Source organism: Candoia aspera, chromosome 3 (genome assembly GCF_035149785.1).
Source record: "Candoia aspera isolate rCanAsp1 chromosome 3, rCanAsp1.hap2, whole genome shotgun sequence".
NCBI classification, from domain to species: domain Eukaryota; kingdom Metazoa; phylum Chordata; class Lepidosauria; order Squamata; family Boidae; genus Candoia; species Candoia aspera.
Genome location: NC_086155.1, coordinates 113,807,209 through 113,832,497, shown reverse-complemented (window position 1 = coordinate 113,832,497; position 25,289 = coordinate 113,807,209). Strand labels below are relative to the sequence as shown.

The following is a 25,289-nucleotide window of genomic DNA, read 5'->3' as shown; positions in this document are numbered from 1 at the left end:
AAAAAGCCTTAGTATATAATGGAACAAGAAATCAGCATGAATTCTGTAAAAGTAAATTCTGCCTCAACAACTTAGAGTTTTTTGAAGTGTCAGCTGTTCCTTGGGTGGAGGTGGATCTGTTAACACTGTAAAATTGGATTTTCAAAAACCCTGATGAAGTTCATCATCAAAGGCTCTTGAATGAGTTCAGCAATTGTGAGAGAAGAAGATCTGTCCTTTTATGAATAGCTAACTGGTTAAAAACAAAAAGCAAAGCATAAGGATAAGAATAAGAATAAGAATAAATGGGCAATTTTCTCAACAGAGGAAAGTAATAAATGGAATCCTTCACAGATCTGTCTTGAGCCCAGTGCTTTTAAAAGTGTTTATAAATAATCTTGACTTAAGGGGTCAGTGTGGCATAGCAGGAAAGAGCTGGATTGGGGGCAGAGGGACCCAGATTCTAGTCCTCCCTTGGGCACGGAAGCTGAATGGGTGATCTTGGGCCAGTTACTGCCTCTCAGCCCTAATCAGCATCAGGCTCTGCAACAAGCTGGCAGAAAAACAAAACCCTTCATCACATTGTGCACTGATAGCTTCACTAGGTGAATGCAGTGCAAAACTGCAAAACAGGAACTAGGTGAATGCAGTGCAAAACAAGTGGACCCTGCAGCCAAGGAGGACAAACACTAAAAACAATATGAATCATTTTGACTTGGGGATAAGGAGTGAACTGACAAAGTCTGCAGGTGATACTAAACTACTGGTAGTGAAAACTAAGCGTGACTGTGAAGAACTCCAGAATGATCTCTTTAAACAGTAAACCAAATGGCAAATATAGTTCAGTAGGAATAAGTTTAAAGTGACATCTGTCTTCACATATACACTGATGGAGTCTAAGGTATTGTAACTAACTAGGAAAAAGATATAGGGGTCTAGAGGATAACTCAGTAAGGATGTCAACTCAGTGTGAGGCAGGTGAAAAAAAGGCAAATTTCATATGAGGGATTAAAAATAAAACTACCATAAATCTATGATATATCAACATCTGGGATGGTGCATACAGTTCTGGTCACATTTCATAAAAAGCTGGAAACCAAGGGGGAAAACTGTAAAAGAGGTGCATAATCTGGGGATGACAAAACCTCATTGTGGGATTCAACACCTCAAATTTTTAACTATAATTGTCTTCTGGGATTACTAGAAAAAAATTATTATTTCTGTCTGGACGTTGAAGAAGCAGAATAGGAAGAGTACTGACACTTTTGAACTTTGGTGTTCGAGAAGACTCCTGAGAATACTGTGGACAGCCAAGAAAATAAACCAGTGGAGCATCAAACAAATGAACCCCGAGTTCTCACTAGAGGCACAAATGACCAAGCTCAAATTATCCTACTTTGGACACATTATTCAAAGACCCAGCTCTCTAAAGAAGGCTCAAATGATGGAAAAGGCAGAAGGAAAGAGAAGAAGAGGATGACCAGCAGAAAGGTGAGTGGACTGTATGATAGGAGCACTTGTTGGGAGACCTGAAAGACCAGGTTAGGGAGAGATAGTCATGGAGAAAATCTATCTATATGGTCACCAAGAGTCGACACTGACTTGATGGCACATAATAAATTAGTCAATCAATTATGTATGTCAAAGAGCAGAGTGTCCTAATTATGGAGATACATTTAATTCTACATTGATATTTTGTACAAACATGGAATTGGAAACAAGAACCAACTTCAGCATTAAAGGGGATGGATCAGGTAGTTCCTTAGCTCCCAGTTTTATCTGTTGTACTGTCTTTTGGAACTGAGAGGCTTTTGTAACAAAGGCAGTTCATGGTTCTACCAACATAAGAATAGAGTGACAAACATCAGCAGAACTTGCTAATATATCCTGGCACCATACTTCTCTTTAAAAAAGATCTATTATTAGAGACCTAATATTAATTACATAGCTGAGATCCAGGCACATCTAGAAACTCAATTATGCTTAAATCTCCCATTTTATATCCAGAAAAATTATCTAAAAGGCTTACACTTATGGTAATATTTTTCTTTAGCATGAATTTGCTTTCATGTTTCAAGACAAATATTTTCCGTAAACTTTAAATACGTAGGTAATTGCAAACCAAGCATTTTAAAGATAGAGAGCACTGCATGATATAATGATTAGAGACAAATAATCCAAAGGCTTTCATTGAGAAAGTATCAGAAAACTCTTGTAGATTTCACAAAAATCCTAAGAACAACAATAGCTAGCAATATCTTGTTTTTGTAAGTATTCTTGGGAATCTATAGCCTGTAGTTTGTACTATATTCCACATGAAGTTCTTTAAATGTTCACCCACTGATTAAGTAAATAGGGCACACATATCACATGTTACATAAAATCAGGGCCGGAGCACAACTTCCTTCCAAAATTGTTTCTAAATCCTTCAATGTGCCTTGGCGTAATTACACATAAATGGCAATTCAGGCATTTCACGATCAGAGGAAATGTCTGAAATAAACAGAAAAGGTAGATGAATATTTTAGAGGAGTCTGCATTTTTATATGCAGAGATCCAAGTTCACACTGAAAATTCCAGAGATGGGACAGAGGGAACAGTCTCATTCCTAATAGCCTGCTATATCTATACACATGACTATCTTTACAGTGGCCCCCAAAATCAGATTCTGGGTGCAGTTCCAAATATTGGGAGAACTCAGCAGTGTCCAGAAATTATAAAATTGCCAATAGGAGAATTATTAAGCACTGTTTCTTATTAATTGCACAAATTTAGGCTGCAGTAAAGTAAAATATTTCATGTGACTCTTACCTATTTTATGTGACATCTTCTGTCTCCTTTAATTGGTGAAGATGTGATACATGCTTTTAAAACTTTAGTCATACAGCAAAATTATCACTTCTGGTCTCCCATTAAAAACTCAGCTTCTAAAATCCAACACAGTATTTCACAGAAGCCTTCCTTCCCAGCTCCACAAAACTATTACATTTGTATCAATCAACTTTTGTTTTTTTAGTTTTATTGTGAAGCACCCAGAGTCCCCTTTTTGGGGGAGATGGGCGGTGATAAATTTAATAAATGAATACATTGTTGGAATTATCAGGGGTCAACTCAGCATTGTCTCACTAGCATAATAAGTGGGCTTATCTGATAGGTGTGTTTCTACTGTGCTTGTGGGAAGTCACATGGGTCACCTGATTTCCTCTTCCTTTTTGAGTCTGGGAGATTCACAGTCTTCATCTTTACTTCATGGGCAGACATGCAGGCAGGAGAGCTGCGTAACGCAGGCCTCGTCCTCTAACATCTTGCCTGCACACAGACTTTCTATTCCACATAGAAAGTGTCCACAAAGAACCAGTGATGAAGTGCCTTTCTACTATGAACCTACCTGTATCCAGACCTGCTGAATAAAGTGAGCAATCTCTATTTTTCTTCTAACTGCTGTGTGAGGACTGAACTCATTTTTGAATGCAATTAAGCTTGATGTGCAAGTTCTCTTTTTTGGTCCATGCTTCTACCCTACAAGATTGCTGTTAGCTGCTTGGAGTTCTTTTATTGACATTTAAAAACTCCATCATAAATAAATCAACTCTAAGAGATTAATTAAGGAAATGCAATTTTCAATGATTGGCTTAATCTCAGTAGAACTGGCTCCCAAATACCCAGTCTTCAAAGAAGAAAACATTGCCTCTCGGAGATTAAAAAAACAGTAACTTTCCTTCTTTTGTATTTAAATTGGAAACATTTTTACTCTTGCAAAAGAAGAAAACCCAATTACACATTCAAAACATCTATTGTGTTTACTTTGTACTGCTTGGAAACTAAATTACAAATCTCCAATCACAGTCTTGTTCTGTTCCATGGAGGTGCAGAGATTGAAAAAAAAAGAATCTAGCTAAAGTTGGGAGCCAGTAATCAGTCTAACACAGGGTTTCTCAGCCAGGGTTCCATGGAAACCTAGGGTTCTATGGGAAGTTACTAGGTGTTCCCTGCGAGATCATGATTTATTTAAAAAATTAAATAAATTCAAATTTCAAATTCTGGCAACTTCACATTTAAGAGGTAAGTTTCATTCTTTATTTTTGGTTTAAGAACACTGTTAATGCATATATACAGGCCTACCTATGAAATGAATATAATAATTTTGTAACTTCTGACCTATATTTGAGCCTGAATGTGCAAGGGTTCCCCAAGGCCTGAAAAATATTTCAAGGGTTCTGCCAGGGTCAAAAGGTTGAGAAAGGCTGCTCTAGCAGGAGGCTCACAGCCAAAGATTTACATAAGCCAGTCTGTCTCTCTAAATCCAAGAAATACTAAGTACTAGATACAAGAAACGTTGGCTAGAAGAACAACTGTAGTCCAGGCAAAGGTTGAAATGCCTAGGAAAAGAGTTACGGGTCTCAGGTTCCAACACAGCTGGCCACACAGGCTGGAGCAATGTTGTTTCCAGAAACCATCTCTACCTCTAATACTGTACTGCCTTTTACAGGTCCCAGCAGCAGACCCTCTCCAGCTCTGCAAGTGCTCATTACCTGACTAGTACTGGTTCCCAAGAAGCCCAGGCCTGCAATCTGGCACTCTTCCACTATTCAGTCCTATGTTCCTTCACAAGTTGACAGTAGCAGTGCTGCTTATTGCTTAGAAGTTATGGATGAGAGATTGAAGCGAGAATCTGAAGATGTCTCAGGGAATGGTTTTGCTCCAGCCTCCACTCCCTGATCTGAGCACCACATTACAGCATGTACCCTGGATCCTTTTTCTCATGGCCTGACATCTCCTCCTCCATCACAGAAGAATCCAGGGCAGTCTTGGAAGGTTCCTTCATTGCCTACATATTAGGCAAGTAGTAACCAAGTTTGGCATGTGGTAACCAAGGGGAGGCTGATAGAATTTTGCCAAGACAATTCACTCTGCATAACAAACACTCTCTTCCAACAACCTAAGAGACGGCTTTATACATGGACTTCACCAGATGGACAACACCGAAATCAGATTGATTACATCCTTTGCAGCCAAAGGTGGCGGACATCTGTACAGTCGGTAAAAACAAGGCCTGGAGCTGACTGTAGTTCAGATCACGAACTTCTTCTTGCACGATTTAGGATCAGACTAAAGAGATTAGGGAAGACCCACAGATCAGCTAGATATGAGCTCACTAATATTCCTAAAGAATATGCAGTGGAGGTGAAGAATAGATTTAAGGGACTGGACTTAGTAGATAGGGTCCCGGAAGAACTCTGGACAGAAGTTGGCAGCATTGTTCAGGAGGCGGCAACAAAATACATCCCAAAGAAAGAGAAAACCAAGAAGGCAAAATGGCTGTCTGCTGAGACACTAGAAGTAGCCCAAGAAAGAAGGAAAGCAAAAGGCAACAGTGATAGGGGGAGATATGCCCAATTAAATGCAAAATTCCAGAGGTTAGCCAGAAGAGATAAGGAATTATTTTTAAACAAGCAATGTGTGGAAGTGGAAGAAGACAATAGAATAGGAAGGACAAGAGACCTCTTCCAGAAAATTAGAAATATTGGAGGTAAATTCCAGGCAAAAATGGGTATGATCAAAAACAAAGATGGCAAGGACCTAACAGAAGAAGAAGAGATCAAGAAAAGGTGGCAAGAATATACAGAAAACCTGTATAGGAAGGATAACAATATCGGGGATAGCTTTGACGGTGTGGTCGGTGAGCTAGAGCCAGACATCCTGAAGAGTGAGGTTGAGTGGGCCTTAAGAAGCATTGCTAATAACAAGGCAACAGGAGACGACGGCATCCCAGCTGAACTGTTCAAAATCTTGCAAGATGATGCTGTCAAGGTAATGCATGCTATATGCCAGCAAATTTGGAAAACACAAGAATGGCCATCAGACTGGAAAAAATCAACTTATATCCCCATACCAAAAAAGGGAAACACTAAAGAATGTTCAAACTATCGAACAGTGGCACTCATTTCACATGCCAGTAAGGTAATGCTCAAGATCCTGCAAGGTAGACTTCAGCAGTTCATGGAGCAAGAATTGCCAGATGTACAAGCTGGGTTTAGAAAAGGCAGAGGAACTAGAGACCAAATTGCCAATATCCGCTGGATAATGGAAAAAGCCAGGGAGTTTCAGAAAAACATCTATTTCTGTTTTATTGACTATTCTAAAGCCTTTGACTGTGTGGACCATAACAAATTGTGGCAAGTTCTTAGCGGTATGGGGATACCAAGTCATCTTGTATGCCTCCTGAAGAATCTGTATAACGACCAAGTAGCAACAGTAAGAACAGACCACGGAACAACGGACTGGTTTAAGATTGGGAAAGGAGTACGGCAGGGCTGTATACTCTCACCCTACCTATTCAACTTGTATGCAGAACACATCATGCGACAAGCTGGCCTTGAGGAATCCAAGGCTGGAGTTAAAATCTCTGGAAGAAACATTAACAATCTCAGATATGCAGATGATACCACTTTGATGGCTGAAAGCGAAGAGGAACTGAGGAGCCTTATGATGAAGGTGAAAGAAGAAAGTGCAAAAGCTGGTTTGCAGCTAAACCTCAAAAAAACCAAGATTATGGCAACCAGCTTGATTGATAACTGGCAAATAGAGGGAGAAAATGTAGAAGCAGTGAAAGACTTTGTATTCCTAGGTGCAAAGATTACTGCAGATGCTGACTGCAGTCAGGAAATCAGAAGACGCTTAATCCTTGGAAGAAGAGCAATGACAAATCTCGATAAAATAGTTAAGAGCAGAGACATCACACTGACAACAAAGGCCCGCATAGTTAAAGCAATGGTGTTCCCTCTAGTAACATATGGCTGCGAGAGCTGGACCATAAGGAAGGCTGAGAGAAGGAAGATCGATGCTTTTGAACTGTGGTGTTGGAGGAAAATTCTGAGAGTGCCTTGGACTGCAAGAAGATCCAACCAGTCCATCCTCCAGGAAATAAAGCCAGACTGCTCACTTGAGGGAATGATATTAAAGGCAAAACTGAAATACTTTGGCCACATAATGAGAAGACAGGACACCCTGGAGAAGATGCTGATGCTAGGGAGAGTGGAAGGCAAAAGGAAGAGGGGCCGACCAAGGGCAAGATGGATGGATGATATTCTAGAGGTGACGGACTCGTCCCTGGGGAAACTGGGGGTGTTGACGACCGACAGGAAGCTCTGGCGTGGGCTGGTCCATGAAGTCACGAAGAGTCGGAAGCGACTAAACGAATAAACAACAAAACCAAGGGGAGATGTTAGTGCCCTCTATATGAATGCAGGTTCAATTCTTACCTAATATGTTTCATAATTTTATAAAGTGCTTTATTATTCTGTTAGATTTCATCATTTGAACTTCTGTGAATTTAAGGTTTTTTAAAAAAAATTCATAGTAAGAAGAAAGAGTTCACTCTTTTAAGGATTTGGGCAAAATATAAAGGATTTGGGCAAAATATAGAGAAAAATTAATGCCAGTAGTTTCCCCGTAGACCCCAGTGGTGATGATGGAAAAATTCCCTATAAATTTAAAGAAGGAAGGAAAAGGAATTAAGGGAGGAGAAAATATTTCGAATAAAGGATTGGGTGAAAGAAATGAATAGTATAGATTGAATAAGAGAGGTACTAAGGGAAGAAAGATATCTTGGCTTAATTGTATACAATTAGAGAAATGGATTAGGAAGTGGATAAATGAAAATAAGGAATGCAGAGGTTACACAAGATTTGAGAAGATGATTTTAGAGAGAGAAGATAAAGAAGAAAATATAGTTATAAAAGGTGAAACAAGTGAAATTTATAAGATATTATTAGAAATTGAAGATCAACAGGATTATTTTAAATCAGTAAGGGATCATGATTTAACACAACAAATAAGTAGTCAGAATTGGGGCAGGATATGGGATATGCGCATTTTAAAAACTATGTAAGGTTAAAGGAAAATTATTTTAAATTGGTTTGGAGATGGTATTTGACACCTGTAAGACTAAATCAAATAGATAAGAAATATTCAGTATTATGTTGGAGGGGATGCCAGGAGTTTGGCAGTTATCTCCACATGTGATGGAGTTGTAAACAGGTACAGAAGTTTTGGCAATTGGTATTTAAAGAGATAAATGAGATAACTGGGATAAATTTGGAAGTATGTCCAGATATAGCATTGTTATCAATGTATGACAAGGTTAGATGCACTCAAGCTATTAAAGATTTAATTACAAATCTATTGACGGCGGCAAGACTAATGATAGCTAGAAAATGGAAGGTACAAGGTGATTATCAAATAGAGGAATGGTATAAAGAAGTGTGGGATATTGCAATCAATGACAAGTTAACATGTAATATTAAAGTTAGAAGGGGGTTGCAGAGCCAAAACGATTTTGCAGAGATATGGAACATATTTGTAGAATTCGTCTTAAAAAGGGAAAGGATATACAGCTTCACAAGAATTATTACATTTCTGGAAAGAGAAATGATTAAGCAAAATATTAGTCCTGGGGGTGGGGTGCATGTTTAAGGTTTTATTTATAATTACAATTATTAAACTTATATGTAAAAGTAATAGAGGTTGGATATAAGTTTATAAAGCTATGTATGTATGTATGTATGTAATGAAATAAATGAACAGCAAAAAAAAAAGATTTCAGTGGTTCTTTAAAGACTAACACATTTCTTATGGTAAAAGCATGTGTTAATGTTTAATGTGTCATAACATTTTGTAGCATTTTGTTGCATTTTATTATTTTTATGTATGAGCCACCCTCAGGGATTTTAGCAGAAGGGCAACATATACACCTTCAAGCTATTTAAACATAGCATGAAATGATGTGAAGTTCACATGAATTGCCCAGTTTACTGAGACTGGGGAGCATAGTAATTACTGCTCCTGGTTTTTCAAAAGATGTTAAATATAAAATTTACACAGTACCTTTGTAAAAATGTGTATCATCAGATACATGGGTTAGTCATAGCCTACTGGTCTCACAAGATGCCACTGTATTTCTCTTTACCAGATACCATCACTTCACTTTAAGCTAAACAAGAAACAACAGAAGAGACCAATGAAGTCTCTCCTGGCATCAAGAGAGCCTCAGGGGGATCTGAATGAAAGTAAAACAATAAAAATAGAGGAAGATTACTTCCTTCTTTTTACCCCACAGCATATTCTCTTAAAACCTGGAACACCCTTCATTCTGTAAAGATTTAAATATTATTTTTCCTAGCTAATTAAGGCTGGGTGTTGGTAACAGTCAATTTACCAGCCTAGGCTAATTAAACCTTGACAAATTAGCCACTGATTTCAAAACTAGATGCTTTCCCATCCAAATATTTATGAAATGACAAGGCTATGTAGATGTGGATTTTGTACTGTGTGCACATACACACTGGCAGAGAAACTAGAGACAAGCTTTGTCCTTCCCACTCTAGGTATTCTACATAGAATACCTATCCTACATAACATTAAATATGTTAGCCAAATGTTACACTAAAGGCAAGTAGAAATAAGATAAGCAGAAATGTAGGGATGGGGCAGGCAAACACAATCTTCCTTCTCCCTCTCTGTATGTGCATCCTTTTGAATCAAAAATAACACTTGCCTGTCCCAAATGGCTATTTCAGGCACTAGAAACAGAAACAATTCTTACATTCTCAGTTTCAGACTGAGTATGGTTGATTATCTGCAACTGCACATTCTATAATTTAATACTATTCAATGACGAACTGTAAACATGGTGATTCTGTGAGCAAAATACCTGTTACTGAAGACTGAATTATAAAAACTATTTATAACTGGGTTGGTGGAGGAAGGGAAAGCTGATGAAAATAGTTCCAATTCCTACTATAAAAACCTCTTAACAGATAAAATCTTTTAATATAGCTCTTAAGCACATAATCAGCACTATATTCTACACTGGATTTTACAATCCCTCTGTTTAAGCCAGCAGCATAGAATATGAAACCACAAAGCCTTGGGTGAAATCTCCAGAGACCCAGATAAGTGGTTTCCGGATCGACAGAAAATTATTAAATGCATGCCTGGAAAATAATCTTAGGAACTATATTTAATTGTAATTGTTTTGCTCAGATCCCACTCACTACTTTTTATTTAAGAGATATATTGATCCATTGTTTTGCTAACAAATAATTGAAAAAATAATAATTTACCCAAATTCAGCAAATACTGAGTTTTACACCTGTGCTGCCAAAATAACATATTTAATGTTTTAAAATGTTTGAATTGTGTGAATTAGTTTTTTTCATTAATATGGCAGAGGCAGAGAAGTCTACACAAACAGCAATATACTGTACTCCTTTGACTGAATAATCATATAGCAGACTCCTTTGCCTTTTAGTTGATGGATAATCTTACTGATCATAGGTTCAGATATCCCAATAGTAAGAAATCTCTCTGGAACCGGTGAGGTCTCAGTAAAGTATTTCGTTTATTGAAAGATACAGTAACATCACCATCTACATCTAAAGACTCAAGTAACTGAAATCCCCCACGTTCCCTCCTTTTACTAGCCCCAAGTTCCCGCCTTCTTTTGAAATTGAATATTTACAACTGCTGCTAGTTTTACAACGTGATTCCCAGCAACATTCTTCACGTCCGTTTGCAGATAACACTGTAGCCACAACATTCTGGTGTCAATTTGCTGGCTCTGTGATGTCTCTGGTTCTCACTCACAGCAATCAAGTTCCCCACTCCCTCCTTTACAACCCATGACAGAGGAGAGGGATCAGAAGGGGTTTTTATGGCTTCTAACCTCTGACATACTGCCCCCCCCGAAAACAAATCTCCCTCCTCTTGACAACGCTTCTAGAAGAGAAAAGAAAGAAAGGTTATATGATGTAAACAGATACATATAAAATAATTCTACCACTACTTAATCATTTTGGTTTATCAGGATACAAGTTATGAAAGTCTCTTGTGAGTTTTTTAGCTCTTACTTCCTTACTATTGACCCATTCTGTCTAAGCAGGAGGGAAATGCTTCCATCTGGTTAGGTATTGCAGCTGACCTCTGTGAATTCTGGAATCAAGTATGGAATGTACTTCAAAATGCTGCTTTCCTTCTATCATAATTGGGGGTGGTGGTTTTGGCTCAGGGTGCCATTGGTTGGACCTTTGAAAGGTTTTAGCAGGCTGCAGTGAAACACTGGGTGGATTTGTTTTAAGTTCTTTGGTAGATCCAGCTGTACCATTACGGGATTAATGATTTTTACAATTAGAAAAGGTCCAATATATTTAGGTCCCAGTTTCTTGGATGGCTGGGTTGGCCTCAGGTATTTTGTGGGCACATAAACTTTGTCCCCCACATTCATTTTCCATTCTGGGTCTCGTTTACGATCAGCATACTTGTTGTAATCTTCCCTAGCTTCCTGTAACACTTTCTGAATGGTGCCCCAGCTATCAGATAGTTGCTTTATCCAGCCCTCCACAGACAGTTCTGTGGGCGGTTCAGACGGAAGTTCTGGTATGGCTACAAACTCTTGGCCTGTAGCAACTTGAAAGGGGGTAAACCCCGTGCTCTGACTCACTGAGTTGTTGTAAGCTACTTCTGCAAATGGTAGTAATTTAACCCAATTATCTTGTTGGTAATTTACCTAGCATCTTAAGTATTGTTCTAGTATTTGGTTCCATCGTTCCATCGCCCCGTCTGTCTGAGGATGGTGGGAGGAGCTTAATGCTTGCTCTGCCCCAATCAGCTTCAAAAAGGTACACCAAAATTTGGAGGTAAATTGTGTGCCGTAGTCGGAGATCACATGTTCAGGACATCAGTGTAGATGATACACATATTGGACAAAGAGTCTGGCCTTGGGCGCAACTTAGGATAGGCTCCCTTCATTTCCCACCAGTGGCTGATTCTCCTTGCCTGAATTCTCGAAGTCAGTGAAGCGGTTCTAGAAGGTGGCCTCCATGAGGGACGCCGCTGTGCCTTGGCACTTGCGTGATGGTGGCTTCAGGTGGTCACTCTTGGTTTTTGGTTTGGGCATTGCTGTCAGTCGTGGGCACTCTCCTATTCAATGTCCCTCCTTCCCACACTTGATACACAGTCCTTTCTTCGCTCTTCACTCCTTTTCTGCTTCCCAGCTTTGGCTGGACTTCTTCAGCATGGCTGGAGAGCTCATAGGGGCCGCCGGCTTCCTCCCTTCTGGCTGCATGCATGAGTGATGCTTCAGTTGATGTTGGGTGTCCTCTGCGTCCTCAGCCAGACAGATCCATGCTTTCAATGTTCCTGGATCTCCGCGCCCTAAGGCTCAACTTAGGATTTCTGGTTGCAGCCCTGCCTTAAAGTAGTCCACTTTCAGCAATTCGGGCCAGTCTGATAGCTTCCTGGCTAGCACTTTGAATTCCATGGCGTACTCCAACACCAACTTCGAGCCCTGCTTAATGTACTGCAAGCTGGCTTTCACCTGGAGTTTCACGAGGGGGTCCTCAAATCGCTCCCTCAGCATGAACATAAATTGGTCAAGGGCATCTAAATCCGAGGCTTCTGCGTCGTGTAGTTGAATGTACCAGTCAGCCACTGCACCTTTCAGTTGCCGCCCTACAAATCGCACTTTTGCCTGTTCTGTGGCAAAAGTGTCTTCATGCTCTTCCATAAATGCCTCAATGTTGGTTAGGAAGAACGCCAACCATTGGGGGTCCTCATCAAACTTTACAGGGAAGTCCCGGGAAGCTCCTGCTTTGGGTGGCTTTCAGCTCTTCCCAATTCTCTTGGACTGAAATTGCCAGCTGCAGTTTGTGCATTCCCCCATGACACCTAGTGCCGTTCACATTCCGGCCTCCATTCTCTCTCCTCACCCGAGCCTCTCCTTGTCACTGGGGAGGGTTGCCTGGGCACCGGTCTCGGGGTCGGCTTCCGTAGAAGTAGCTGTAGCAATTCCGACAGCTGCTGCAGCATTGCTTCTATGCCAGTCACTCTCCCCATGAGCATGGAAATGGTATGGTCTAGTTGAGCCATCCTGTCTCACAAACAGCTCCTTGCCCCTCTTGGCTGCAGGTTCACCCATTGACTGGTTCCACACCTTCCCCAACTCCTGCTGACCATCTGTGTCTGTGTCAGCCAGTGTCACCTGGTGGTCTCCCTTCCCTCTCTGCCAGCTCACTGGGGAACCCTGGGGTGAGAGGGAAGAACCCTGGCCCTTGGCGGGGGGGTCCCTGGCCGAGGGTTCTGACAAGCAGCAGGCTCCATTTCTGTAAAATTGATGAGCAAATCCCCCAGCTCTTCCTGGAGATCCCATGCAAGGCTCTGTCACTCCTCTTCGCCTTCTTCAGAGGCATAATCCACATAGCTCTCTGACTCCAAGACTGTTACCTCAGGTTGCAAAGGTGGCGCTGGTGCATGCTCCTGGGGGAAGGGTGAGCCCTCCAGTGCAGCTACCACTCCGTTGGAACTTTCCTCTTCAATCAGTTGATCAGTGGGTAAAGTTGCCATGGTAGACTTAAGTCTTTCTGTAAGGATCATAGGTTCAGATATCCCAATAAGAAGAAATCTCTCTGGAATCGATGAGGACTCAGTAAAGTATTTCTGACTGCTGTTAATTTTACAACGTGATTCCCAGCAACATTCTTCACTGTCCATTTGCAGATAACACTGTAGCCACTGTCAATTTGCTGGCTCTGTGATGTCTCTGATCTCTCTGGTTCTTACTCACAGCAATCAAGTTTCCCCCCTCCTTCCTTTACAACCCATGACAGAGGAGAGGGATCAGAAGGGGTTTTTATGGCTTCTGAGACCAAACCTCTGACACCAGCTTCTTTCATATGTCCTGTGTAGAAACAAAGTTTTGGGCTGCACATGCTCAAGTCTAAATCCTTTCCACTGTGATTTATCTATACCCATCCTATTGTCCTATAGATTTCTATCAGTTGCCAGTTTGTCACCTTCTGAGCTGAGGAGCTGAGAAATATACCTCAAACCAAGAAACTTATAAAATATATGCCAAAGGGTTTTATTTATTTATTTTCAAGTCAGTGTTGACTCCTGGCAACTGCCTGGACTAGTCCCTGCAGTTTTCTTGGCAAGATTTTGGAAGTGGTTTGGCATTGCCTCCTTCCTAGGACTGAGAGAGAATGACTGGCCCAAGGTCACCCATCTGGCTTTGTGCCTAAGGCAAGACTAGAACTCATGGTCTCCTGGTTTCTAGCCTGGTGCCTTAACCTCTATACCAAACTAGCCCTCTTAAAGGGTTTTATCACTAAGTGAAAAGAGTGGTTGACATATTCATGATAGCAAATGTCCCAAGAATTCACCCTGCTTCTCCTTTGATTTCATAGCACTAGGAATCCTTGCTTTCAAAAGAATTGATAAACCAGGATATAAGCTTCAGCCTGGTTGGTCAGAGGAATGGATAAGAGTGATTACATTCTTGATACATGATTTCTTATTTGTTGAGTCCTTGGTGCTCTCTGAGCTTGGTTGTTTGCTTGCAAACATTTCATTACCCAACTAAGCAACATCATCAGTGGGAGGGAGTGTGGGAGAGTGAAAGAGTGTGGGGGACCACCCCTCCACCAAAACTGGCAGGGCAAGCTATTGTATATAAACAGGGAGCAAAATCCACACTCACTACCACTGATGATATTACCTAGTTGGGTAATGAAATGTCTGCAAGCAAACAACCAAGCTGTGAGGTTTCAGCCGGCTTCTGACTCAGAAAGTGAAACCTATTCTGAGTCAGAAGGGGAAACAGAAACTTACCAGGCAGAAACTGGGAAAGCAAAACCCAGAAATGACTCAGTAGTGCGGGAGAAGTTCGAGAAGCTGATTGGCCAGACTTCGGAGATTTTGGATCCACCAATCAGCATGCAGGAAAGGCGTACAGAAAAGAGCACAAAGGAAAAGGCAGCCTGATTGGCTGCAGAAGGAAACAGACGCACAAAGGATCAGGATAAAAGGCAGATGCACAAACAGCAAGCTGCTGGAGACAACCAATCCTTCGAGCTCACAGCCCCAGCAGAAGAGCCCTTACCTGTGTCAGAAACCTCACCTGTAGCCGGAGTAGAATCAGAGCCTGTGTTTCCTACCTTTGAGGACCTGCCTTCTGTGCAAGCTGCCTTAGACAGTCTTCTCCCTGTCAGTCTTTGTGAGCACAGCCTCACATCTAGACCTTGCCGCCACATTTCAGCGTGACCCAAGTGTGCTCCCAGCCTTGCCAGGATCCCTAGTCCAGTCTCATCGTGTTCTGAGCTCCCAGCCTTGCCCAGGATCTCCAGTCCAGTCTCATCATGCTCCAAGCTTCCAGCCTTGCCCAGGATCTCCAGTCCAGTCTTATTGTGCTTCAAGCTCTCAGCCTTGCCCAGGGTCTCCAGTCCAGTCTCGTTGTGTTCTAAGCTCTCAGCCTTGTCCAGAATTTCCAGTCCAGTCCAGTTGTGCTCCAAGCTCTCAGCGTAGCCCAGAATTTCCAGTCCAGTCCAGTCTTGTTTCAAGATATCCACCTAGCCTAGAATCTCCAGTTCAGTCCAGCCTTGTTTTGAGTTCTCAGCCCTGTCTTGAGCCTCCAGCCCAGTTCAGTCTTGCTTCCAGTACCCAGTCTCACCTGGATTATCCAGTCCAGTCCAGCCTAGCCTAGCCTCCAGAGCCAAGCCTTGTCCAGTGGTTCCAGTTCTGTCTTGCCTAGCATCCACATGCCAGCCCAGTTCTGTTAGTGTACCAGATTGTGGACTCTTACTGTAATGATTGCCCTAGCCCCAAATACTCAGACTCACAAGAGGATGCTAAATGAAATCTGATTTATTAGAGTACTAAAGACAAATACAGATAAAGCTGAGAATGAGCAAAAGCGCGCCAAATACAAACTTAAACCCTTGCTTCAAACGTATCCCGCCTCCCTCGTAACAGCCCCGCCCGGCACAGGTGCTAGCAATCGTCAGAGTTGCTAGCCTGGGAAAGTAACCTTGAGCGCAGTAGATAACACAAATACATTCCAAAGCAAAGCCAAAATATAATCGTTCCCATCCTCCCTAGACAAATGAAACACGCATCCAATTAATGACATGCGAAACGTTACGATGCATCAAATACATTGAAACGGCGCACATGACATACCGCCCTCCTAAAATACCCTTAGGGACCTGGTTTCGAGGGATAAGCGGAGTGGAAACGGGCCACCAGAACCGGGGAAGCTACATCTGGTGCAGCGACCCACTCAGGATGAGGGAAATGCTTCCAACGAACTAAATATTGCAAAGTATTGCGAAGGCGTCTAGAGTCCAAAATTTCTTTAACTTCAAAGTGTTGCTGACCATCAATCATGATGGGGGTGGGAGGTGGAGGTTGCCGATGCCAGCGATCAGAAGGAATAGTCGGTTTGAGTAAGCTGCAATGAAAACCAGGGTGTAAGCGTTTAAGGTTATGAGGCAAGTCAAGTTTAAAAGTCACAGGGTTAATTTGAGCGACAATTGGGAAAGGACCCACAAATTTAGGCGCCAGTTTCTTTGAAGGTTGTGCAGACTTGATAAACTTGGTAGAAAGGTATACCGAGTCCCCAACTTGGAACGCAGGTTGTGGGGCTCGCTTCCGATCAGCATACAGTTTATAATCTGCCTGTGCATCAGCCAATGCCTTTTGAATCATTGGCCAAGAGTCAGCCAGTTGTGTTGACCAATCATCTGTAGTGACTGCACCTGCAGGAGGTTGTGGGAGATCAGTGATAGGTACAAAGTCTTTACCCTGAGCCACCCGAAACGGGGTTTGCCCAGTGCTTTGATGCACTGCATTGTTGTAAGCCACTTCAGCAAATGGTAGGAGGTCTACCCAATTGTCCTGCTGATAATTCACAAAAGCGCGAAGGTACTGCTCTAGAGTAGAGTTAACCGCCTCAGTGGCCCCGTCCGTCTGAGGATGCCAAGCCGTGGAGAGGGCTTGCTTCGTGCCTAACAGCTTGAGAAACGCCCGCCAAAACTGCGAGGTAAATTGTGTACCTCTGTCCGAAATCAAGCGGGAGGGACATCCGTGTAGCCTGTACACGTGTACAAGGAATAGGCGGGCCAATTGACGCGCTGACGGAATGGACACGCAGGGGATAAAGTGAGCTTGTTTGGAGAAATAATCTTTGACCACCCAAATGACCGTTTTGCGTTGGCTGGGTGGTAGCTCTACAATAAAATCCATGGAGATTTCTTCCCAAGGGGAAGAGGGGGCTGCTACCGGCTGCAGCAGCCCTTGGGGCTTGCCCACCTTGCGCTTGGACATTGCACAGACAGTGCAGGAAGCAATGTAGTCTTTGACATCTTTACGTAATGTGGGCCACCAGAATTGCCTCCGAACGAGGTGCAAGGTTTTTACAAACCCGAAGTGACCTGCGAGTTTGTCATCGTGTGAACGTGTTAACACATCTTTTCGGAGGTTTTCAGGAACGTAGAGGCGGTCGGATTTCCAAGCGAAGCCTCTGTCAAAAGTAACATTGTCTTTATTCGCAAGCAACCAAGTATCCGCTTTTAATTCTTTTAAAAACTTTTGTTGCAACTGGGAGGGAATTGACAAAGTGCTTGGCTGAGCAGCGCTTGTGGTGGGCGGTTGCTGCGCGCGCGTTTGGTTTCGCGTCACAGCCTGCATGCCCAATTGGGGCGCCGACCATAGAGTGCTTACCACATCTGGCGCCGCCCCAGAGTCTTGAGGTTGCCTTGACAAGGCATCAGCCAAGAAGTTCTTTTTCCCTGGAATAAATTTGAACTGAAAATTGAATCGATTGAAAAATTGAGCCCAACGAACCTGTTTAGGGCTCAGTTTTCGAGGGGTACTAAGTGCCTCCAAGTTTTTATGATCAGTCCATACCTCAAAGGGATGATTTGCCCCTTCCAACAGATGCCGCCAAGCTTCCAATGCAGCTTTCACTGCAAATGCCTCCTTTTCCCAAACATGCCAACGCCTCTCAGTCTCAGAGAACTTGCGGGATAGATAGGCACAGGGCTTGAGGCATCCTGCCTCGTCTTTTTGCATCAACAATGCGCCAATAGAATAATCGGAGGCATCTGCCTGTACAACAAAAGGCTTTGAGGGATCAGGGTGTTGTAAAATGGGCTCTTTGACGAAAGCTGCTTTCAGCCGCTCAAACGCTGTTTGACAAGCAGGCGTCCACCTCAACAGCGCTCCGGGATTCTTGACTCTCCTAGTATCCCCCACCCCTTTTGTTCGAAGCAGGTCCGTTAGGGGCAAGGCAATCTCAGCGAACCCCCTTATGAATAATCTGTAGTAGTTGCTGAACCCCAAGAAACTTTGAAGTTGCCTGCGGGTACGGGGACTCTCCCAGTCCATGATAGCCTGCACCTTGGCAGGGTCCATTTCTATACCTTTATCAGAAATCCTATACCCCAAGTAGTCAATTTGGGTCTGATGAAAGGCACATTTCGATAGCTTTGCATACAATTCAGCAGATCTGAGTTTACACAAGACTTTCTTTACCAGAGCTACATGCTCTTTCATGGTTTCCGTATAAATCAACACATCATCCAAATACACCAGTACACCTTTAAACAGATGTTCATGCAAAACTTCATTGATTAATTGCATAAATACCCCAGGGGCCCCAGCCAACCCAAACGGCAACACCTTATACTGGAAGGCTCCCAACGGGCAATTGAATGCAGTTTTCCACTCATCACCCTCTTTGATTCGTACACGATAGTAGGCTTCTCTTAAATCCAGTTTAGAGAAGATCTTGCCTTTGGCCAGATGTGACAACATGTCCTTTATCAATGGCAAGGGATATTTGTTGGAAATTGAGACGGCATTTAATCCGCGGAAATCCGTACAAAGTCTCAATGTCCCATCCTTTTTTGGGCGAAAAAGAACCGGCGCCCCCACGGGTGAATTCGCCGGCTCAATGAATCCGCGCGCCAAATTTTTGTCCACAAATTCCCTCAATAGAGTCAGTTCCTTTTGCGTCATGGAATAAATTTTTGGTTTAGGCAATTGAGTGTTGGGCAGCAGTTCTATGGCACAGTCCGTCTTTCGATGGGGGGGCAACTGGTCAGCTTCCTTTTCACCGAATACATCAGCAAACATCCTGTACTCGGCCGGCAAGCCTTCCAGAGGAGAGGCCGGGTAAGGCGGAGTCGCAGCTGCCGCAACCCCCACCATCTCCTCTGGGGCACCCTTCCCCTCTGCCGCTTGATAAAACCCATCCCTAAATGTGATGGTCCGGTAAACCCAGTTTATTTGGGGGTTTTGCTGCACCAACCATGGTACCCCCAACACCACCAATGGCCCCCCTACGGGAGCCACGACAAAAGACAACCCTTCCTGGTGACTGCCCAGTTGCAAGGCTACCCGCCCTGTAAAATGGGTGACCGGTTTGCCCCCTGCCATGGACCCATCCAATTGAGTAAATGCGATGGGTCTTTGTAGAGGGAAAGTGGGGAGCTCCAAAGCTGCCACCACGTCGGGGTGCATCAGACACCGGGAACACCCCGAATCAATCATGGCCCATACTTCCACCGTCTTGACTTGGGAACCCAATTTCAATTTCACCATGAGTATGCGGTAAGTGCCACTCACCGATGGAGGCTCGCGCCCGTCCTCTACCACCTGCCCAGCGGCGCCCTTTAGAGCAGGTGGCTGGCGTTTCCCGCCGGCTGCGGGATTTCGGTCTCCCCTTCAATTTCGTAGAACATCACATCGTCTCCCTCGGTCTCAGCCACCGCAGCTTTCTGTTTCCTCGGCAACGCAGGGGACTTCGCCGGCGGTTTTCCGGGCCGTTCCTCCACCTTTGCCTTCGGGCATGCTGCCACTCGATGCCCCTCCTTACCACATCTCAGACACAAGCCTTTGGCGTACCGCTTCTCCCGCTCCTCGTCCCAGGGTCATTGTCCCGGTTTCCCCCGGTGGTCGATGGGCGGCTGGGCTTCACCTCCCGCCCCGACTTGGCGGTCTTCCGCTGGGCAAAGATCTCTTGGGCATGTTCAGCCCTTCCTGCTAGCAGGATCCACTCATACAGCGTGTATGGGTCGTCCCTCCCCAGGGACCAGCGCAGCACCTCTGTATTCAAGCCATCTTTGAAGAGCTCGATAATGGTTGCTTGGGACCAGTCATCCACCTTCCCAGCTAGCGCTTTAAACTCCAAAGCATAATCGGCCACTGATCGGGACCCCTGCTTGAGTTCCTTCAGGGCTCGCTTTGCTCTCTCCTTTGCTAAGGGGTCCTCGAAGTGTTGCTTCAACGCCCAGAGGAACTCCTCGAGATTTTCCAGTTCAGGCGCTTCCGACTGGCACATCTGGACATACCAGTCTGCCGCCCTCCCCTTCAGTTTGGTGGCAATGGTGATGATTCTTGCCTTCTCCGATTGGAAAACCGCCCCCCATTCCTCCATATAGGCTTTCGCATTCGTCAGGAAGAACGAGAGTTTGGTCGGGTCCCCATCAAACTTGACAGGGAAGTCTCGCATGCCGCCTCCCGCCGGGCTGCGCCCCACCACCGGTGCTGCTGCGGCTGGTGCTTCCCTGACTCGGGGCGGCACGGGGCCCCGGGGCGATCGCCCGGGCGATGCTGCGATTTCCATCTGGACCGACTGGTCCCCTTCGCGCCTCCGCACCACCCGTCGCCGTTCCGGGGTCAGCCCCTGGGAGGAAGGGGTTGAATGCCTCTGGCTGGATTCTTCCCGGAGCTCTCGCATCGAGGTTACATCCAAGCTCAGCTGTTTCAGGATAGCCTCCAACGAATCCATTTTCGACTCCAGCACTCGGATCCGATCCGGAGTGGGTGAGCCCTCCGTTGGCTGCACCTGCACCACGTTGGGGGATAAGGGGTATCTCTGCCTCCAGGATGGGCCCCCCGCTGCTGTGGCATCTCCTCGGGTCTCATCCCAGGTGAGCAGCTCGCCCGGAGAATTCACGGTGGTCTCCGGGGCCGTTTTCAGCCCCCCGGCTTCGCTCTCCGACCCGGAGCTCGCCTCCTCTCTGATGGCGGACAGCTCCCCACCTTGGGACGGTCGGCCGGACGGCCTCACGGTCGAGTCCGTTTCCCCTTCCTCCATCATCACGATGTCGGGTTCGGTCATCGCGGGCTCTCTCCCTCACAAGTTAGACGCTTGTCTTTCCTGGACAGGGGCCAGCGGAGTTAGGAACTGAGATTCTCAGCTTTATGTAATGATTGCCCTAGCCCCAAATACTCAGACTCACAAGAGGATGCTAAATGAAATCTGATTTATTAGAGTACTAAAGACAAATACAGATAAAGCTGAGAATGAGCAAAAGCGCGCCAAATACAAACTTAAACCCTTGCTTCAAACGTATCCCGCCTCCCTCGTAACAGCCCCGCCCGGCACAGGTGCTAGCAATCGTCAGAGTTGCTAGCCTGGGAAAGTAACCTTGAGCGCAGTAGATAACACAAATACATTCCAAAGCAAAGCCAAAATATAATCGTTCCCATCCTCCCTAGACAAATGAAACACGCATCCAATTAATGACATGCGAAACGTTACGATGCATCAAATACATTGAAACGGCGCACATGACACTTACCTCCAGTTCCTGGCTTGCCATGCACCCTAGATTCTTCTAGTCCCACAGCTCTGATCAGCAAGTCCTGCTCTGCTGTTCTGACACAGTCTGCTTCTGTAACCTACCTGTTCTTTCATTGTTGCCTGGGTGGTCTTGATCGAAAACAGCTTTACCTCATTAATCATAAGGACTTATTATTGTAAATAGTAATATTTTGTAATATTGTAAACAACTCTTTATTAAGACGTTTTGATAATAACCCTGTCTGGCTGCCTCATAGCCTGAACAGGAAACAAGCTCAGAGAGCACCAAGGCCTCCACAGTCTAACTCTGAGCTACAGATATTCTCTTCTATTAGAGCATGGGGGAGTTTTCCCTGCCAGTTTTGGTGGGGGTGTGGTTTTCTCCTTGGTTGTTCCTTGATTAAGGTATTGTTTCCTGCTTGATTGTTTGTCTGGTGTTGATCCCTGCTTATCTGGGTGTTGGCTGCTGGAGAGGATGCGTTCTGGTCTTTTTGTTTCCTTCTTAGCTTTTTCATTGTCTCTTTTGAATGGTGTGTAAATGTGGTTTATCTCTATGTGTCAACTGATGGCTGATTTGTCTGAATGCCAAGCTTCCAGGAATTCCCTAGCAATTTTGGATTTGGCTTGGATTTCTTTTTTTAATTTTTTTAAATTTGGCCTTGGGTTTCTTATTTTCATTACTATTACAGAAATATTTTGGCAGATGCATAAAATGGGGAAAGGGAAGAACGACTCTCTTTGTCTTACGCACCTTATTTATTTAGGCCACAGCTGCAAATAGAAAGATTCACATACACAAAAAGAAAGTAAGGCACTGAGTGCCTGGGGAAAAATTAAAATGCAAAACTATGCTACATCCCAGTTCCCTAACCCAGCCTTATTTCATGATACAAAGTTTATTTCTCAAAGTAAGGCTTCATTAGGATATAGGTTGCAATTCTAAACACATTCATTTGGAAATAATTCATTTAACTGATAGATTATTAAAGACTTACCTATTTATAATAAAGATAGCCAACTGGAAGTCTCTGAGTTGAATGCAGTCCTGGAACAATTTTATATTTTTACATGCAAAAAAAAAAAAAGCTCCCCCCAGCTTTCATGTTGTCATGAATTTAAAAGTACAGTCTTCTTCAAGCTAAGCTCAGTTCCTAGTGCCTATGTGAACATATCAAAGTGGTTTTCTTTGGCAATAACAGGGGAGCAGCTGGCCAGTGTCTTCTTCCAGGATGTTTTTTTCAAATTCCTAGTATAGCCTACAGTTCTGGAATTTCCTGATTGTCTCCAGATACCACCCAGGTTCAGCCCTCTTTATCAAGATTGGCCAAGTAGTAGTATCATTATTACAGTTACTGACTAGCAATTATACAATTGTTGTAAGAAATTACAGCGCTCTGATGAAGACACACAAACATTTTCTAGGAGATCAATTATATAAATGGTTCAGAGAACTAAACACTATAAATACAAATAGTAAAATACTTAAAATATAAACATATAAAGCTAATTATATTTTAATACTTAAAAAATAAACATATAAAGTAATTAGCTAGATTATAGAATTACTTTATGAATAAAATACTAACATACTAAGTACTAAACTACTAAGTGTGTGTATCTTATCATGATCCATGATATGTGAGAAATAACAGAAAATATAAAAACATAAAACAACATAGGAAGCACTAAAATATTTTATATTTATGAGATCCTAAAATTAGGAGACTAATTTCCTGCATGAAGCAATGGCAGCTAAATAAATTCTGTGACTTCCCTGGAGTTCTTTGGGTTCTGATTCAACAATAAAAAGCAGACAAGACTGTCCTCTGAAAAGGTGAAACTTCTATTAGCAAGTGGAGTCACGACACTGAGGCACACGTTGCTGAGGAAAGCACACTGAAGGAACATGTGGGCTAGGGTCTCATGTCCCTCCTGGTCACAGGGGCAGGCTCATTTTGCAAAAGGGGCAAACTATACCTTCCCTCCAATATTGCAGGGGGCAAGACATCAAAGTGGACTATGGGAAAAGCTCTACAGTGCATTGGGCAGTTAATATTGATCACCTAATTTGCTGGCATGAAGGGTTTCCTGTGTCTATCCTGCCAGTATTGGTGACCTAATTTGCCCTGCTCTGCCTGGAGAGCTGAGTCAAATACTTGCTGCTGGATTGTAGCTCTAGGTCGTGATAACCCTATGGCCAGGAGGGCATTATATGAGGAACTGCACTGGTGTAAATCATTCTGAATTCTGGCCTTCCAGAAAGAGGAAACATTATCCAGAATGGTTGTGGCAGCCAGGGAGTCCCTGGAAAAGTGAAGCCTGAGCCAGAAATAAAGCTAGCATATGCAGACCCTAGCCAAGTATAATTTTAAAAATTTGCAATGCAATACATATACTATACCTGCATACACATATGTGAAAAAAGCTTCACTCTTGTGAAGCCATAAAGTCATAAGCTGTTGAGAGAGTTAAACTCATATAAAACAACAGTTTGGGACAAACCACTATATGAAAAATCAAGTAACCCAGGAAAGTTGTCCCTCTAGATAAAAAGATTGAGATACTAAACATATCTACAGTCTAGTGCAACATTAATAGCATAATAATTGATCTATTGATACAGATGAAACTTGCTTTCATTTTTAGACAGGGTTGTAGGCTCTATAGGATTCTGAAGATGTCAGCATTCTCGTATTTATTTCTACTCTGAATATGCCAAAAAAAATCCAGTAAAAAAAAGGAAAATATCAAGGAAAAAGGGGATGAAATTACACAGCTTTTACCCTGCTAAGAAACCCAAGGGAAATGAGTGAAGTCTACCTAATTTCCTACCATCTCTTTTCAGCACCATGGAAAGCTGCCTAAAAGCAGGCCGTCAGCCAGGCGGCCCAAAACCGAGCCGACCCAGGCAGAACTGCACATTAAATGGATTTTGTAGAACTGCCCTCTCGCCTCCCCGTTGTCCCTGCTTCCTTTCACCATGGACACCAGTTATGAGTGTCTTCACTCATAACAAGATCAACAAGAAGTATGGGTCTTTCGCTTGAATTAGTGTCCCCAACCAGAAGGCGGCAACCCTGTGTTTAATAAAAAAGGCAGGGTGTATGGGAGTAGCACGTGGAGGCGCCGACACCTTCTGCTAAAACAGTGCGGCTGAAAGCCCCGCTCCCTTCATCCCATTCCCTCCCCATCTGGACGCGGGCATGAGCCCAGAGGCTAGCACCCCGGCCCAGGACGAGCGTACGAGGGTAGCCAGTGGCCCCATCAGCCACGCTGCCCCGCCAGTACGGGAGGGCAGTCCTGACGTACCTTCCAAAACCCAGACACGCACAGCCGATATCCTGGGGAGCGGGGGGTAACCGAAATGCACCCAATGCTTCCCCGGCAACGGCTTTCCTAAGTCTCGGCCGGCCGCCTGGCCCTTGAGCCCGAAGTTGCTCCCATCCTGTCCCACCTGAGACCGCCGCGTCCGGCCTCCCAAATAGGTGCTTTCCCCTCCCCTTCCCCCCCACCCCAGGCCCCGGTCTTGAGGCTTCTGCTCTCACCATCGCAGTTGACCAGGATGATGGCCAGCATGTAGTCCTTGCCCAGCATAGCTGCCTCTCTCGCTCGGGAGGCACGATGTTGTGCAATTCGTCGGGGAGGGAAGCAACAGCAATGGTGCGGCAGAGGGCGGCGCCGAGTTTGGCCTCAGCGGGCGGCGCCGAGCCGAGCCGAGCCGAGCCGAGCCGAGCCGAGCCAAGCCAAGCCAAGCCAAGCGGAGGAAAAGAAGGAGGGGCGGAGGGGGCTGAGTGCGATGACGCCAGCATGCAATGTAGGTCGAGTCTGGCTTGAGTTCAGTAGGACTTCTGCTCCCGCGAAGGAAGCCCAAGCTGGCAGCACC

At 44.1% G+C, this 25,289-nt stretch overlaps 1 protein-coding gene across 2 annotated transcripts in view; it reads right to left on the bottom strand.

The window, feature by feature from the left end:
* APBB3 (amyloid beta precursor protein binding family B member 3) overlaps positions 1–25,066 on the bottom strand; it is a 58,475-nt gene extending 33,409 nt beyond the window's left edge. For both annotated transcript variants that reach the window (XM_063298648.1, XM_063298650.1), the window contains exon 1: positions 24,952–25,066. In XM_063298648.1, coding sequence (XP_063154718.1) covers positions 24,952–25,000 — 49 coding nt within the window. In that variant the 5' untranslated portion in view covers positions 25,001–25,066. The remainder of the gene's footprint in view (positions 1–24,951) is intronic.
* Positions 25,067–25,289: the final 223 nt, after the last annotated feature.